This window comes from Bos indicus, chromosome 13 (genome assembly GCF_029378745.1).
Source record: "Bos indicus isolate NIAB-ARS_2022 breed Sahiwal x Tharparkar chromosome 13, NIAB-ARS_B.indTharparkar_mat_pri_1.0, whole genome shotgun sequence".
Taxonomy (NCBI): Eukaryota; Metazoa; Chordata; class Mammalia; order Artiodactyla; family Bovidae; genus Bos; species Bos indicus.
The window spans coordinates 53,459,411-53,476,897 of record NC_091772.1 but is presented as its reverse complement, the minus strand read 5'-3'; the positions used below and the strand labels follow the sequence as shown (position 1 = coordinate 53,476,897).

The window sequence follows — 17,487 nt, the reverse complement described above, 5'->3', positions numbered from 1 at the left end:
GAGACCAGTATGGAGATCCTTTAAAAACTTGAAATAAAACTACCTTAAAAAATAAATAAATAAAATAGGGCACGCTCCTGGAAAAGTTTGTGTCCAATAAACTAAATGAAATCTTAAAAGAAAAAACTGCAATGGCAACCATTTCACTCACAGCAAAACCAAATCCTTCAACACAGGAGGATGATTCTACTCTCAGGACTTTTGTACATGCTGCTCCCTGTCAGGAAGTCTCCTCCACCGGATAACCACATAGCTCACTTCAGAATTTTCTTTTCAACTTTGCTCACAATTCCCCTTCTCAGAGATGCCCACCCAAGATTACCAGGCTTGAAATACATTGCACCCAACATATTCTCCCAATTTGTTATCTAGCTACTCTTTTAAAACACTTATCACTTTCTAACATACTATGTTATTTAATTAAGTATAAGTCTATTGTTTATTGTCATTTCTTCCACTAAGCTAAATATCCATGAAGACAACTTCTTAGTCTCTTTTATTCACCAAAGTACCCCAAGTTCCTTCCTGCAACTTAGAAAGTATCCAAAAAATATATGTTGTTTGAATTGCCCACTGTGACATCTCCATGAGACACTGAATTCTATTTTAAGTGGACATTTCTCTGGAAATTATTAGTATATCAGAAGTTGAGTTGTCCACGTAGGTCAGTTTATGAAAAACAAAAGAAATTTGCATTTATACAGGAGGAAGAAGAGCCCAGGAGAAGAAAACCACAAACCTTCTTTCCCATACTCCATACTTCTCCACACCCATTAGCAGAAGCTGCAGAAATATCATGGGATGGAAAAATATCACAGTATCAAGAAGAGCCATGGTTAAACTCATGAGCTCAACTACCAGGTTGCTTGAGTTCAAATCACACCTTTATCAGGTACCTTGAACTGAGTAACCTTGAACATTCCTTGCTCAGTTTCCTTATCTGTAAGGTAGGGGTTCACAAGAGGATCTAGCTTGGATATAATGATCACATGAGTAAATGCTGTGGGCATTTCCAACATTGCCTGGCACATGCTGAGTGGTCAATAAAATGAATAGTTATTACTCATTAGCTTTCCTGAGGCATGGAAGCTTCAGATAGCATTAGATTATATATATATATATATATGTTATAGATATGGATATGGTTATAATTATAGATATGGATATGAATATATAGGTGGTATAGGCAAGATTCTTGTGTCTTTTATCCCTCCTTTCCTCCTCACGTCTATCCAGCATGGAAGCAGAGACTAAGATAACAACGCAGGAAATTCTACCCTTTAACCAAGAGAAAAGTTTTCTTAAGAATTTGAGTGAGGGTAAGGGGTAGATTTATAGAGAAGTAGAAAAGGAGAGATGTTGCTAAAGACCTCAAAAACTGAACCTTCCATGTAGATTGAAAAATGTTTTAAGGGGAAGAACAGAAAAAGTCTTCTTGAAATACCACGTGTCTGGAAACACTTCCTCATACCCACACGTATATACACGCACATACACACACATAAACACATTCACCCACAAACATGTATTAAAAAGTACCCTAGCAATCTAATGTACAAGCTGTTTTGAGCATTAAAAGAAATTATAACACATATTAAAATCTCAGTAAAAATGTCATTGCATAGGACCCTTGCAATATACTGAAAAATTTGAACCCTTCTCTGAGTGGCATGATGGGTGATGACTAATATATTGTTTGCTTCTTGGTATTTTCTGATATTTCTGCAATTGGGCTCTTCTGAGAAGCTGAGCAGCACAATATTATTCAGAGAATCAACTCTGGAGCTGGACAGCCTGGATTTGAATCCTGTGCTCCACTGCTTTAGATAGGTGACATTGGACAAGTTACTCTGTGCTTCAATTTCTCCATTTACAATTGGAGTAATAGTTATCACACAGGGATGTTGTGAGGGATGTTTAGTTAAGTAAATATGCACAAAGCTGTTAGAGTTTGAAACATCCTCTGTTTGGAAGCCTCTGGTAACCAGCTGCATATGATGGATCTACAGAGAAAACTCAGATCCCTGATTTCATGCTCTCAGATAAGGCCCAGCCTTTGGCCTTCTGTGACTGCCTCGGGTAGCATACCCATGTTTACATGGAGACCCTGAAAGCACAGGGACAGGGGGAAAGTCCAGGGGACAGGGAGAGGGGATTCTACTCTAAGCAATGCTCACCTGTGAGTCCCAGGAGTAGAGTAAGCAACAGGCAAGAAGGAGGCGGCCAGAAGTAGCAGGCAGAGAATGTCATTGTGGAGGCCAGCGGAGCTGCTCTGTCCAGACGTGTCAGTTGGGAGAACTTGAATTTCTGTGCTCTGTGGAGAAGAGAAAAGCTCCACCTACCATTATATAAAAGGAAGTGCCTATGATGGGGTGAAATGTCTGTGAGAAAGTTATCTGCTTCTGGATTCTTGTAGTTCCTGTTTCTAGACAATGAAATAGGACTCGGGGAAAAAACATAGGTACAAGTTATGAATTTCGTGTTTTCAGAGAGATTGGACAAGCCTAGCAGAAATAATGCTTCCTCCCTACCTGGGGTCTCTGCTTTCTCCTCTGGGTGCCTTGCCCCATTCATGGTGACCCTTCTTTCAAAAGCACCAGGCAAACTCACATATCCCAAGAGTATCTGTGATTATGGTCTATGTCCTAAAGACACAAGCCCAGGACCCTAGGATGTGACTGATTTGTGGTCTCCTTCTGTACTTGCCTCAGCAAAGACATGCTCTTTGCTGGAAAAAGGAAGAGGGTTCACCAGGACCTTCTCTATTTTGGGATGGAACCAGATCAGCACCTGAAATGATTTCCTATTCCAAACCTTTATTGATGTCGCTAGTGAAATTTAGCCCAATTGCAAAGTGCAATGTGGACCTAGACTGGTACGGCCAGCATCCAAAAAGGGAATCATTTTCTCCTTCCTTTGGGAGAAGAAGTAGATTATATGATCCAGAAATTATACTTCCAGGCATTTATCTCAGAGGAGTGAAAACTCTGTCCATACAAAATCTGTGCACAAATGTTTTAAAACGTTTCTTTTTGAGTCAAAGCAGTGGAAAAATCAAAATGTCTAATAAAATGGAAGAGTTTAACAACCTTTCTACATAGGAAATACTATTCAGCAGTACAAAAAAAATGAGTTATATACGAGTACAGCTTTGTCTCTTGAAAGCCTTATGTTGACTGAACAAAGCCAGTCTCAAAGTATCACTCCACTTGCACAACATTATCAAAATTTTATATATATATATATAACTGAATGGCATTTGGCAGAGGTTTGGTTTGGTGGGGATGTGTGTCAATTTGTTATGCTAGCACACGGGAGACTCTGTGGCTATGGAATGTTCTGCAGCCTGCCCGTAGTGGTGGTTATACATACACAAAAAAGGATCAACATAAACCAAAATTAAGAGTGTTACAAACTCAACTATAAATAATAATCTCATAGTAATAATAACATGGACACTACTAAGCTATCCAAAATTATAATTATATTAGAGTAATAAGGAATAACGTGTGCATATGTAGCATAGGTCAGGAGTAACAGAACATTGCATCCTCATCCTCCACACTGGGATGTCTATAAATAATGCCTAAGAGTGAAAAAAATCAAGAAGTATCAGTAAGCATACTATGTGACATTTGGCAGTGAAACCTAAAATCATCAGTTTAAAGAGTTGAAAGTGGTTTTGTCTCAGAGGTGGAGAATGGCAGGAGGTTAGAGAGACTCCAGTTTTCATATGCATAACTTGTAGAACTACTGGACTCATAAACTACCTGCATATGAAACTTTAATAAATATAAAGATGATTGGGTTGATGTCAATAGAGTTACACGTAAAAAGAATGCCCTTACTGTTCAGCAATGCTAATAACTTTCAAGCTTGCTGGACAAAACATTGATGATCTACATCAAATACAATCTTATAGTCAAAACTACTGAAAGCATTAATAATAATTTTTAAAGATTCCATAAGCTAGGAAGTATTGAAGACAGCTTTAACTAGAGATGAATAAGACCATTCGTGGTAAAAACAACTGTAAAATTGTGAATTTAGAATCATTTGAAAAACTAAATAAACAGAGGCATATTATCCATGAATGAGAGAACTCAATATTGGAAAATTTTCAATATTTCCAAATTCATATATAAATTCAATGCAGTCAAGCAATAAATCTAAAATAGTTTTTCATGAAAATGCATTAGGAGACTGAAACTGAGGAGATGAAAAAGTGATGTCATACAAATGGAAATGCCAATAAAACAGGTATACTAATACTCATATCAGAAAAAATAGACTTTAAAGCAAGGCTATACAAAAGACGAAGGCAATGGCACCCCACTCCAGTACTCTTGCCTGGAAAATCCCATGGATGGAGGAGCCTGGTGGGCTGCAGTCCATGGGGTCACTAAGAGTTGGACACGACTGGGCGACTTCACTTTCACTTTTCACTTTCATGCATTGGAGAAGGAAATGGCAACCCACTCCAGTGTTCTTGCATGGAGAATCCCAGGGACGGTGGGGCCTGGTGGGCTGCCGTCTATGGGGTCATACAAAGTTGGACACGACTGAAGCGACTTAGCAGTAGCAGCAGCATACAAAAGACAAATGAGGCATTATATAATGGTAAAATGATCAATATAAGAGGAGGCTATTAAACTCATTAACATATATATACCTAATACAGAAGCATCTAAATATATAGCAAATATTAACAGGCATTAAAGGAGAAGTTGGCAATAATACAGCAATAGTAGGGGACTTGAAGACCCCTTACATCAATGCATAAATTATCCAAGAGTAAATCAATAAGGTGGTCTTAAATGACAGAGTAGACTGGTTGGAATTAATAGATATATACTATAAAGCAGTAGAATATACATCTTTTCAAGCATACATGGAACATTCTCCAAGATAGTTCGCATGTTAGGCCAAAATTCAAGTCACGATACATTTAAGAGGATAGAAATTAGATCAACTACTTTTTCTGACCACAATGGTATGAAAGTAGAACTCAATTACAGGGAGAGAAATGCAAAAGAACAAACACATGGAGACTAAAACATATGATACTAGAACACCAATGGTCAAAGAAAAAAAATCAAAGAGGAAATCAGAAAATATCACGAGACAAATGAAAATCCAGAATGACACTTTTCAAAATCTATGTGATGCAGCAAAAGTAGTTTGAAGAGGAAAGCTTATAGTGATACAGGCCTACCTCAAGAAACAAGGAAAATCTTAAATAAACAACCTAATCTACCATCTAAATGAATTAGAACAGGGAGAATAGATGAGACGAAAAGTCAGAAGAAGGAAGAAAATAATAAAGATCGGAATGGATATAGATAAAAGAGACAAAATACACTAGAAAAGATAAATGAAACCTGGTTTTTTGAGAGCTGGTTATTTGAAAAGATAAACGAAGTTAATAAACATTTAGCCAGGCTCACTAAGAAGAAAAGAGAGTGGCTTGAAATAAACAAAATAAGAAATGACAGAGAAATAGCAACTGATATTACAAAAATACAAAAAAAAAAAAAAAAAAGAAAATACTAGAAAAATTATACCAACAATTTTTACAAAGTAGAAGAAATGGACAAGTTTCTGGAAATATACATCCTTCCAAGACTGAATCAAGAAGAAATAATCTGAACACAGATCATAAGTAGTGAAATTGCTGTTGTAATTTAACAATTCCCAGCATACTTAAAGGCCAGGACCTGATGGCTTCACAGGGGAATTCTATCAAAACTACAAAAAAGGTTTAATGCTATCCATCTCAATCTATTTCACAAATTGAAGAGGATAGAATAGTTCAAAGTTATTCTATGAGGCCACAATTACCCCAACACTAAAATCAGACAAACACAATACAAAAAAAGAACATTAGAGCCCAATATACCTGATGAATATATATTTAAAAATACTCAACAAAATATCAGCAAACTGATTCAACAATATACAAAATAAAATCATATATCATGGTCAGGTGAGAGTTATCCCATCGTTCAATATTCATAAATCAATCAATGCAACATATCACATTAACAACTGGGATGAAAAAATCACATAATCATCTAACAGTCACAGAAAAGGTCTTTGGCAAAATCCAACATCCATTCCTAATAAAAACTCTCATCAAAGTTGGTATAGAGGAATATATCTCAACAAAATAAAGGCCATTTATGACAAACCAACAGCTAACATCATGCTCAATGGTAAAAAGCAGAAAGCCTTCACACTAAGTTCAGGAATAAGATTACGATGCCTGCTCTTACCAATTCTATTTAATCTAGTATTGGAAGTTTGAGAGGGAAGAAATAAAACTGTCACAATTTTCAGATGACATACTACTTACAAATAATCATAAAATCTCCACAAAAAATTTTAGAGCTTAAAAATGAACTCAGTAAGATTTCAGAATACAAGATTAATATGCAGAAATCTGTTTCTATACAGCAACAATGAATGGTCAGAAAAGGAAAACAAGAAAATAATCCCATTTAAGACCTCTTCAGTCAGCTCAGTCATTCAATCCAGATGCTCAGTCAGGTCCGACTCTTTGCAACCCCATGGACTGCAGCACACAAGGCTTCTCTGTCCATCACCAACTCCTGGAGCTTGCTCAAACTCATATCCATCAAGTTGGTGATGCCATCAAACCATGGCATCTTCTGTCATCCCCTTCTCCTCCTGCCTTCAATCTTCCCCAGCATCAGGGTCTTTTCCAATGAGTCCGTTCTTCACATCAGATGGCTCAAGTATTGGAGTTTCAGCTTCAACATCAGTCCTTCCAGTGAATATTCAGAACTGATTTCCTTTAGGACAGACTGTTTTGATCTCCTTGCAGTCCAAGGGACTCTCAAGAGTCTTCTCCAACACCACAGTTCAAAAGCATCAATTCTTCTGTGCTCAGCTTTCTTTATAGTCCAACTCTCACATCCATACATGACTACTGGAAAAACCATAGCTTTGACTAGATGGACCTTTGTTGACAAAGTAATGTCTCTGCTTTTTAATATGCTGTCTAGGTTGGTCATAGCTTTTCTTCCAAGGAGGAGAAACCTCTTAATGATAAGCAAAGTCGAGCAGTTTTTCACGTGTTTATTAGCCATCTGTATGTCTTTCTGGGAGGAATGTCTGTGTAGGTCTTATGCCCATTTTTTGAGTGGGTTTTTTGCTTTTCTGATATTGAGCTGTATGAGTTGCTTATGTAGTTTGGAGTTTAATATTTTGTCAATTTCTTCATTTGCAAGTATTTTCTCCCATTCTGAGAGAAAATTTTCATCTTGTTTATTTTCATCTTGTTTATTGATTCCTTTGCTGTACAAAAGCTTTTAAATTCAATTAGTTCCCATTTTTTTATTTTGCTTTTCTTTCAGTTACTCTAGGAGATAGTTCACAGAGGACCTTGGTGCTATTTTTGTCAAAGAGTGTACTGTCTATGTTTTCATCTAAGAGCTAAGTTTTCAATCCACTTTGAGCTTGTTTTTATGTATGATGTTAGAAGTGTTCTAGTTTCATTATTTTACATGTAGCGGTCCAATTTTCCCAGAACCATTGATTGAAGAGGCTGTCCTTTCTTCACTGCATACTTTTCCTCCTTTGTCAAAGATAAGGTGCCCATAGGTGCATGGGTTTATCTCTGGGCTTTCTATTTTGTTCCATTAGTCTATGCTTCTGCTTTTGTGCCAGTACCATACTGTCTTGATGACTGTAGCTTTGTAGTATAGTCTGAAGTCAGGAAGCTTGATTTCTACACCTCCATTATTCTTCCTCAAGATTGCTTTGGCTATTCGGTGCCTTTGTGTTTTCATACAAATTACAAAATCTATATGGAACCACAAAGGACCCTGAATTCACAAAATAATCTTGCTAAAAAGGAAAAAGCTGAAGGTACCAAATCTTCTTCTGTCAGAATATACTACAAAGTTACAGTAATCAAAATAGCATGGTACTAGCATAAAGCAGGCATATAGTTTGGTGTAACAATAGAGAGCCCAGACATAAGCCAACACATTTATGGTCAATTAATCTATGACATGAAATGCAAGAGTATACACTGGTGAAAAGGCAGTCTCTTCAATAAATGGGGCTGGAAAAAACTGGAAAGCTACATTTAAAAGAATAAAATGAGAACAATTCTTCCTACCATACACAAAAATAAACTGTAACTTGATTAAAGAACTAAATGTAAAACAGGAAACCATAAAAATTATAGAAGAGAACAAAGGCAGAATCCTCTTTGACATTATCTGTAGAAATATTTCTTTTTATCTTTCTCCTAAGAAGAAAGAAACAAAAGCAAATGTAAACAAACGTGACCTAATTATTATTAAAGCTTTGCACAGCAAAATGAAAAGGCAAACTACTGAGTGGAAAAAGATATTTTGCAAATTATATGACCAATAAGGGGTCATACCTAATATATAAAAATAAATCATAAAACTCAATAACAAAAAAGCCTTATTAAAAATGAGAGGAAGTCCTGAGTAGACATTTCTCCAAAGAAGACAGATAGATGGTCAACAGGCACATGAAAAGAGCTCAATACTGCAATCATCAGAGAAATGCAACTAAAACCATAGCAAGATATCACCTGACACCTCTCAAAATGGCTATCATCAAAATTTTACAATTAACAAATATTGGTAAGGATGGGAAGAAAAGGGAAACCTCATGCAGTGTTGGTGGGATTGTACATTTATGTAGCCACTATGGAAAACAGTATGGAGGTTCCTCAGAAAATGAAAAATGAAGCTATCATATGACCCAGCAATTGGATTCTGTCCAAAGAAAACAAAAACACTATTTTAAAAAAATGCACATGAATGATCATCAGCATTATTTATAACAGCTTAGATATGGAATGGATAAAGAAAATGTATACAATGGAATATTACTCAGCAATTAAAAATAATGAACTTCTGCCATTTGCAACAACAGTGTGAATTGACCTGCAGGGTATTATGCTTAGTCAAATCTGTGAGACAGAGTAGGACAAGTACTCTAGTTATCACTTATATCTGCACTCTAAAACAGAAAACATATGAAAATATATAACAAAATAGAAACAGTCTCATAGATATAGAGAACAAATTAGTAATTACCAGTGAGTAAAATGAAGGGGTTAGGGGCAAGGTAAGGTTATGAAATTAAGAGGTACATACTACCATGTATAGTATAAATAAGCAACACAGATATTTTGTATAGTGTAAGGAAATATAATCATTATTTTGTAATAACTTTAAGTAGAATAAAACCTATAAAACTCTTCAATCTCTAATTAACATAATACTGCAAACCAACTATACTTCAATTTTTTAAAAGCAGAAAATAAAGTAAAATAAAATAGCCACAGCAGTTTTTTAAATTTTAGTTGAAGAATAATTACTTTACAATATTGTGATGAGTTTTGACATACATCAATATGAATTGGCCTTAGGCATACAACTCTCCACTCCCTCCTGAACCCCCTATCTTTTCTCCCCTTCTCCAACAAGCAAAAATAGGAAGATTTGCCCAATAGAAGTATCAAAACTTATTATAAAGCATCTCTAACTACAACAGTGTAGTTTGGTCAGAGAGATAGACAAACAGGTCAGTGGAATAAAAACCTTACTGAAAGAATAAGAAATTTATGGAAACCTGATACACAGCAATGTGGCAGTGTAGATCAGTGAGTGCTGGATAATTTATCATTATGGAAGAAAAAGATAAGATCCCAATCCCCAACTATAATAGACAGACACGCACACACAGACACACACACACACACACACCCACACAATACAGTGAGCCATCAATGGAAAGAGCAAACCTTGATCATGAATTGAAATCCTTTTCTTCTTTTATAACAAAAGCACCAACGATACCAACAGTCCACTTTAGGTACCACACCAGAGGAAAAGGGACTCTCCTATATGTGCCAAGGAAGCAAAGATAAGAATAGTTGTGTCAAATTGTACTAGCAAAACAAACTTCAATATCTATGACAAGAAGAATCAATACATTGTGATATACATTTAACAATAGAATCTGTAGAGCAGTGGAGATTAATAAAATGGAGCTACATACATCGGTATAAACAAATCCCATAAACTTTGTGAAGTATGAAAAATAAATGCTGTATACAGTCTGATAGCATTCATATGAAACTTAAAACATGCAGTCCATGGGGTTGCAAAGAATCTGACACGACTTCAGTTCAGTTCTGTTGCTCAGTCATGTCCGACTCTGCGACCCCATGAATCGCAGCACGCCAGGCCTCCCTGTCTATCACCAGCTCCTGGAGTTCACTCAAACTCATGTCCGTCGAGTTGGTGATGTCATCCAGCCATCTCATCCTCGACTTAGCGACTAAACAATAACAATAAGAACTGACTCAAATTCATTCATTTTAATGGCTGAGTAATATTCCATTGTATATGTGTACCACACTTCTTTATTCATTCATCTGTTGATGGACATCTAGACTGCTTCCATGACCTAGCTATTTTAAGTAGTGCTGCAGTGAACACTGGGGTTGTGTCTTTGAAATTATTTGAGTGTTCTATCACATTTCACAGAGGCCTCTTTTAATCAAAATGTTCTCTTTTCTAGTGCTCAGAGGTCATTGGTATCATAGATAATTTTTCTTCTTTTTCCATCTTTAAATGCTCAGAAGACAACCTATGATCCCAGCATTTCCCCAGCATCATTTGCATCAACTTCTTGAAATACACTTTGCCAAATCTCTGATTTTGCTTTGTGATGGGTGTGGGATTCTAATTACACAGTATGGTCTAAAATTTGCTACCCATCATTAAAATCCTAAAGCAGAGGGTTTCTGGGCTCCCTACCACCTCTTGAATCCACCTGATCTCAGAGCAGCAGAGCTGGGTGATGCCATGTCCCAACTCAGTTTCCTAAACCACTTCCTCCATGAGGCTCCTCTGCCTGGGGATTTCTCCACACCCATGAAACAAGCCTGTCCAGGCACATTCAAGTCTCTCTTCTCCATGGGACAATCCTAAGAAATAGTCTACACAGTTCCTTAGAGGGTCCTCAGTGGCATTTAGCCTCAGTTGTCCACAGGGATACCCAATTCAATAATTCACCCATTTAGGGGTTTCCCTCATTCCCTCTCTCACTTTCCATATGTCTTATCCCCGTTCCAATGGATTACCTTCCAATCACCTACATGCAAGACCTAGTTTTAGGCTCCGCTTTTTAGGAAACCCAAATAAAGAGACCCATGAGTTATTTCTGTCATGGGAAACCCAACCTGAGATACAGGCATTGTTGAACAGGGGCTAACTTCATAGGTGATCAATTCATTTGTGAAAATCTGTGTTTTTGACAATATTTGCCTCTCTATACAACTGTCCTAACACATAGTGTTTATTTAATAAATATTCATATAAGGAAGACCCCCTGAACTATAATTCTTCAACTTACAGTCAAACATACCACAGCTGAGAGACCTTAAGTATCAAGCAAGAGGTACCATAACTGCTAAACAGCACCGTCTAAAGCCTGAATTCATGTCAATGTTCACTCATCCACCTACTTTACAATCTCAGGCAGCCTTCACTTCTTGAAATCGAATTCCTTCTGGAAGTGAATGGGACAAACAAAATAGGGCAGTAATACACATTAAATAAGTTAACCCATTCAAATGTATTTTGCTGACCCAGTGCTGGGCTGACTTGAGATATGGTTCTTATCCATAAGAATGAAGTGATAATAGCACACAAAATGAAGGGGAAAATATTTTATAAACTTTCAAGTCTGATATGTACATAATTAATATTAATGCTGTGCAACCTTGGACCCCTCACTTGCTTTCTCAGGATTTTAGGGTCATAAGCAGAGGGATGATCACTAAGATGCTCTTTAGGCATGATACCTTATGACCTCAGTGAATTACAGACCTACTAAGCACCAATATAGGCCAGAAATTCAACCAAAAGTCAGAATGAATATAAAGTCTTTACCCAGGCATGACTAATGACCTAAGACATCATAGTCCCTAAAATTTAAAGTTCACAATAATCTTTATATCCTCTTCATATACATTAATTTCAAAATGTTGATATTAAATTGGTATGCTATTTTATCTCCATTTTAAAAATGGGAAAGGAGACTGAATTCTGAGGGGTGATGTGAATAGTTAATAAGAATGACTAATAATCACCACTTCTGTGTGGTTAATACAAATACTTTATACACTGAGTACTTTACCATTGTAAAGTATGGTATCCTTGCCACAAGTGAGGGATGTCCCGTTTTTCAGATGAGGAAACAAGTTCAGAGACATCACAGCCTAACTCTACATTACATCTCCTGAAAATGTCCAGACTGATGGTTTCCTGGGAAACCAGTGTGGATCTCTGCTTGACTGGTAGAGAAGGGTGTGCCCATCATCACCCTGCAGAATGAGAACACTGCTGGTCACATTCTAGGTTTCTCCTCAAGGGTGGACACTGATCTCTAGTAGCCTCTGGTCTTTTTAAAGCCAAGTCATAGTAACCTGGCCTGTGGGGAATCTATGGAATATGAAGGTCAGTTGGATGATAATGCCCAGCTCAGATTGCTGAAGGGGGCCTTGCAGGGCCGAAGACTGGCTGCTCCCACCTGTAGTAGAGACCCTGCCTGTGAGAGGATGTGGAGGAGCCCAAACCCAGTGTGAGCAAATCCTCAGCATCTCCATGGAGGAGTCATATTGCCTCCTCTTCCATAGTGTTTGAAGATTACATTCTCACAGGGGTTCAATTATGAAACTGATATCAGAGGCCAGACAATGAAGCTATAGGGACTACAGGGTTTGTAAAGAGGCCTGACTCCCACCCACACCTCACAACCCCACTCACAGACCCTAAGACCTAATCCACTGAGTTCTGACTGTACCCTAGAATAGGGAGCTGATTTTATCCCCATTTCACAGATGAGGACACTGAGGCCAGAGCCTCGGTACCTTCTCCAGGCTCCTCAGTAGGTCAGTAGAGCTGGGATTCTTAACCAGAAAATAAGTTCCCAGAGTCTGTGCTCAGTGACCAGGTTCAGCTCTGCCCCCAGTCCCTGGACAGGGAAGGATGTCTGAGTGTTCCCAAGACAGATCATATGAAGGGAGATAGCACAGGACCAAGGTAGGGGCACAAGCTTTGTGGTCACACTCAGCCCAAGTTTGCACTCCCAGCCCCTTTTGTGCATGAGCCTGGACAGGTCAACTCTAAGACTTGGTTTCCTCATCTGTAAAATGGGGATGATTCTTAATTCTTGGTTATTTAAGAAATTCAGTAAAGTAACTCACATATATCATAATATATGGCACATAGTATTCACATTATAAGTTGTAACTATTGTCAGGGTAGACCCACTATAACTACCTAAGAAATCTTTATTAATCATATTCTAATGGGCTTCCCTGGTGGATCAAATGGTAAAAAATCTGAGACCTTGGTTTGATCCTGGGTCAGGAAGATTACCTGGAGAAGGGCATGGCTACCCACTATGATATTCTTGCCTGGAGAATTCCATGGACAGAAGAACCTGGTGGGCTACAACCCTTGGGGGTACAAAGAGTTGGACATGACTGAGAGACTAATGGGAGAAGGCAATGGCACCCCACTCCAGTACTCTTGCTTGGAAAATCCCATGGATGGAGGAGCCTGGTAGGCTGCAGTCCATGGGGTCGCTAAGAGTGAGACATGACTGAGCGACTTCACTTTCACTTTCCACTTTCATGCATCGGAGAAGGAAATGGCAACCCACTCCAGTGTTCTTGCCTGGAGAATCCCATGGACGGAGAAGCCTGGTAGGCTGCAGTCCATGGGGTCACACAGAGTCGGACACGACTGAAGCGACTTAGCAGCAGCAGCAGCAGAGAGACTAATAAAGTTAACATAGGAGAGGGTTAATGACTCACCCAAGGGCCTCACAGCAAACAGAACTTGCATTCCAACCCAGGAATTCTGACTCCAAGTCAAGGGCTCTTTCTGTTACACCACAGCTGCCTCTGTTTCTCCACAGTTGTCCCCATTATAATCAATGAACTTCAATATTTTCCGGCTTTCAGTCCAGCTCTGGGCTGGGCAGCATGAAGACTATATACAGTCATCACAGAGTACCCACTGTACACTACTGTCTGGATGCCAAGCAGGATTCAAGGGAAGGATTCCTTGAATGGGAATAGCTGTTTGAGACCCCCCACTCTGCTGTTTGAGACCCCTGAGATCTGATCCCTCTGCTGCCTGACCCAGCTGTCACATGTCAGACAACATATGTGAGGGTGGCTGGTACACAGTAAGTGCTCTACAGGTGTCAGAAAACATGACCAGAGGCACAGAGGTAGGGGTGTATAAGGGGCGGGAGCTGAAGAAGGGGTTTAGGGGTCAGGCTGCAGAGGTGTTGCTGCAAAGGCACACGAACACCAAACGGAAGGGGACCTGATGCCAGAAAAGGAAGTTTCCCTTCCCCACTGCAGACCAGAGGGCACATCAAGCAGCTCCACAGGTGGTGATAGAATCAAAGGGATGTTCTTAGGGGATTAACCTTGCAGGACTGGGACAGATCCATGTATGCAGGCAAAGGAGAAAAATAAGACAGAGGAAATACTGAAGGTGAGTCATGAAAGAAATAATGTACCTTGCTTCTAATCCAAAGTTAACAGTTTGGAATTTTTCAGCCAGATCTCTGTATTTCACTTTATAAATGTATTATATGTTCATACATTTTTCTTATTTCTGCTGGATTAAAAAATATGTCATTGAGAGTTGAGAGGTAGTGGAGTCATTCCCCCTGCATATTTCTAGAGCAGGCAGGAAAGGCCAGTGCATTCGGGGAGAGATGGAATGCAAGGTCAGTGTCCCTATCGTGAAGATGTGTGGATCTGGGCCTAGCATCCCTTACACATGTTTTGCTAGTGGTTGCTTGGGCTGTCATACATGCTGCAGGCAGAGAAGTTTTCATTGCCTATAAGGAGTTTTCCTTCCCTACTCTCCTTTATCTTTGCTTGGCCTGGAACTAGTTAATCCTAATCCTGAACCTAACTTTTCTCCATCTCCTCCCACTCCCCACAATCCCTGCCCTCATTCCCAGTCATTCATTCTCCCAACCCACATGCGTGCATGCTCAGTCTCTTCAGTTGTGTCCAACTCTTTGCAACCCTATGGACTGTAGTCTCCCAGGCTCCTCAGTCCATGGGCTTCTCCAGGCAAAAGTACTAGAGTGGGTTGCCGTACCCTCCTCCAGGGGAACTTCCTGACCCAAGGATCAAACCCACATCTCCTGCATTACAGGCAGATTCTTTACTGCTGAGCCACCAAGGAAGCCCTCTCCCAAGCTGACTTACAAAGTCATCCTTCCTCTGGTCTGAGCTGCTAGCAGGCAGCTCTTCCTTGTGGAGAAGGTCACCTGAGACTGCACAGGGCGAAATAATGAGGAGGAGAAAGAGGATTCGGTTGGGAGGAAAGGTGAAGAACGAGCAGGAGGAGTTGAAGTGACAGAGGAGAGAAAAAGAGAGACACACACACCTGAGAATGAGAATTTCACGCTTGCGTCTCTCTGTTTCCCAGCTAAGCCAGTCAAGAATCCTGGCCTCTCTTTAAAATTGACTTCCAATAACTTCCAGCGGAACCAGTATTGATTAAAGCCTTCCTGGGAGGAATCTGGGGGCACAGCTGGCCTTAGTGTCTATTGTTTACTGCAGTCAAGAGAGACAGAGAAACACAGAGAATTTTCAACCAGAAGAGTGCGTGGAACTGGGGACAGAAGCCCAACTCCTTCTTCTTGAGGAGGGTGTGGAGGATGGAGAAGTGAAATTTGAGGATGAATGCCTGAGACTTTGATCATCAGCCCAGAGTGTCCTCCCTTCCTTAACCTCATCGCCTGCTGCCCTGAGTCCCTCACCTACTGTTGTCTGCACCCCAGGCAGATGGCAGGTGTCTTCACACCTGATATTTTCAGCCATGCTACCCAGAGGGGTTGGCGAGAGACTGTACCCACCTTCCCCCAGTCTAGGCACCTGAGCCTGCAGGGTGATGTTGGCCCGGACTGGGAGCTGCTCGTTCTGGACCACCCAGCAGGCAACTTACTCCCGTACAGCATGGACTCTGCCTTCCAGGTGTGCTCCTGAGAGTAGGTCCCATTTGGGTTTCTAGTGACTTGGGGGAACTCTAAAGGTCTTGTTTTGACCTGTTCTCCAACCCAACGAGGTGCAGGTGGGTGGGATAGAAGTGGCTCACATGGGTACAGCCACTAAGGAGAAGAGTATGGAGGTTCCTGAAATGACTAAAAATAAAAGTATCATATGATCCAGCAACCCCACTCCTGGGGATACATCTGGAGACAACCATAATTCAAAAAGATACAAGCACCCCAAAGTTTATTGAAGCACTATTTATGATAGCCAGGACATGGAAGAAACCTAAATGTCTATCATCAGAGAAATGGATAAGATGTGGTACATATATATAATGAAATACTGGTCAACTACAAAAAAAGAACAAAATAATGCCATTTGCAGCAACATAGATGGACCTAGAGGTTAGTTATCACACCAAGTGAAGTAAGTCAGATGGAGAAAGACAAATATGATATGATATCATTCATATGTGGAGCCTCATTACAAATGAACTTATCTTCAGAACAACTTCAGTTCAGTTGCTCAGTCGTGTCTGACTCTTTTCGACCCCATGAATCACAGCATGCCAGGCCTCCCTGTCCATCACCATCTCCCAGAGTTCACTCAAACTCATGTCCATTGAGTCGGTGATGCCATCCAGCCATCTCATCCTCTGTCGTCCCCTTCTCCTCCTGCCCCCAATCCCTCCCAACATCAGGGTCTTTTCCAATGAGTCAACTCTTCACATGAGGTGGCCAAAGTATTGGAGTTTCAGCTTTAGCATCAGTCCTTCCAAAGAACACCCAGAACTGATCTCTTTTAGGATGGACTGGTTGGATTTCCTTGCAGTCCAAGGGACTCACAAGAGTCTTCTCCGACACCACAGTTCAAAAGCATCAATTCTTCGGTGCTCAGCTTTCTTCACAGTCCAACTCTCACATCCATACATGACCACTGGAAAAACCATAGCCTTGACTAGACGGACCTTTGTTGGCAAAGTAATATCTCTGCTTTTGAATATGCTATCTAGGTTGGCCATAACTTTCCTTTCAAGGAGTAAGCGTCTTTTAATTACAGGTATCGAAAACAAACTTACGCTAACCAAAGGGGAAATGTAGAGGAAAGGATAAATCAGGAGCTAAGGATTAACACACACTACTATACATAAGACAGATAATCAACAAGGACTTACTATATAGCAAAGGGAGCGCTACTAAATATTTTGTTATAACTTATACGAGAAAAGAATCTGAAAGGAATGAATACATGTACATGTATAACTGAACCACTTTGCTGTACACCTGAAACTAATACAGCATTGTAGATCAACTATACTCCAATAAAATTTTAAAAATAAATTATAGATCTAGTAATACCAGCAAAGA

General features: G+C 39.6%; 1 protein-coding gene across 5 annotated transcripts in view; it reads right to left on the bottom strand.

The window, feature by feature from the left end:
• The window catches only part of SIRPB1 (signal regulatory protein beta 1), a 150,151-nt gene that overhangs the window by 91,352 nt on the left and 41,312 nt on the right, over positions 1–17,487 (bottom strand). The window contains exon 1 of one of the 5 annotated variants that reach the window (XM_070801222.1): positions 2,178–2,335. The exons of 3 other annotated variants lie outside the window; for them this stretch is intronic. In XM_070801222.1, the coding sequence (XP_070657323.1) occupies positions 2,178–2,250 (73 nt within the window). In that variant the 5' untranslated portion in view covers positions 2,251–2,335. Of the gene's footprint in view, positions 1–2,177; positions 2,336–17,487 lie in introns of those variants that run through there. One more of the 5 variants, XM_070801223.1, reaches the window with a different exon arrangement.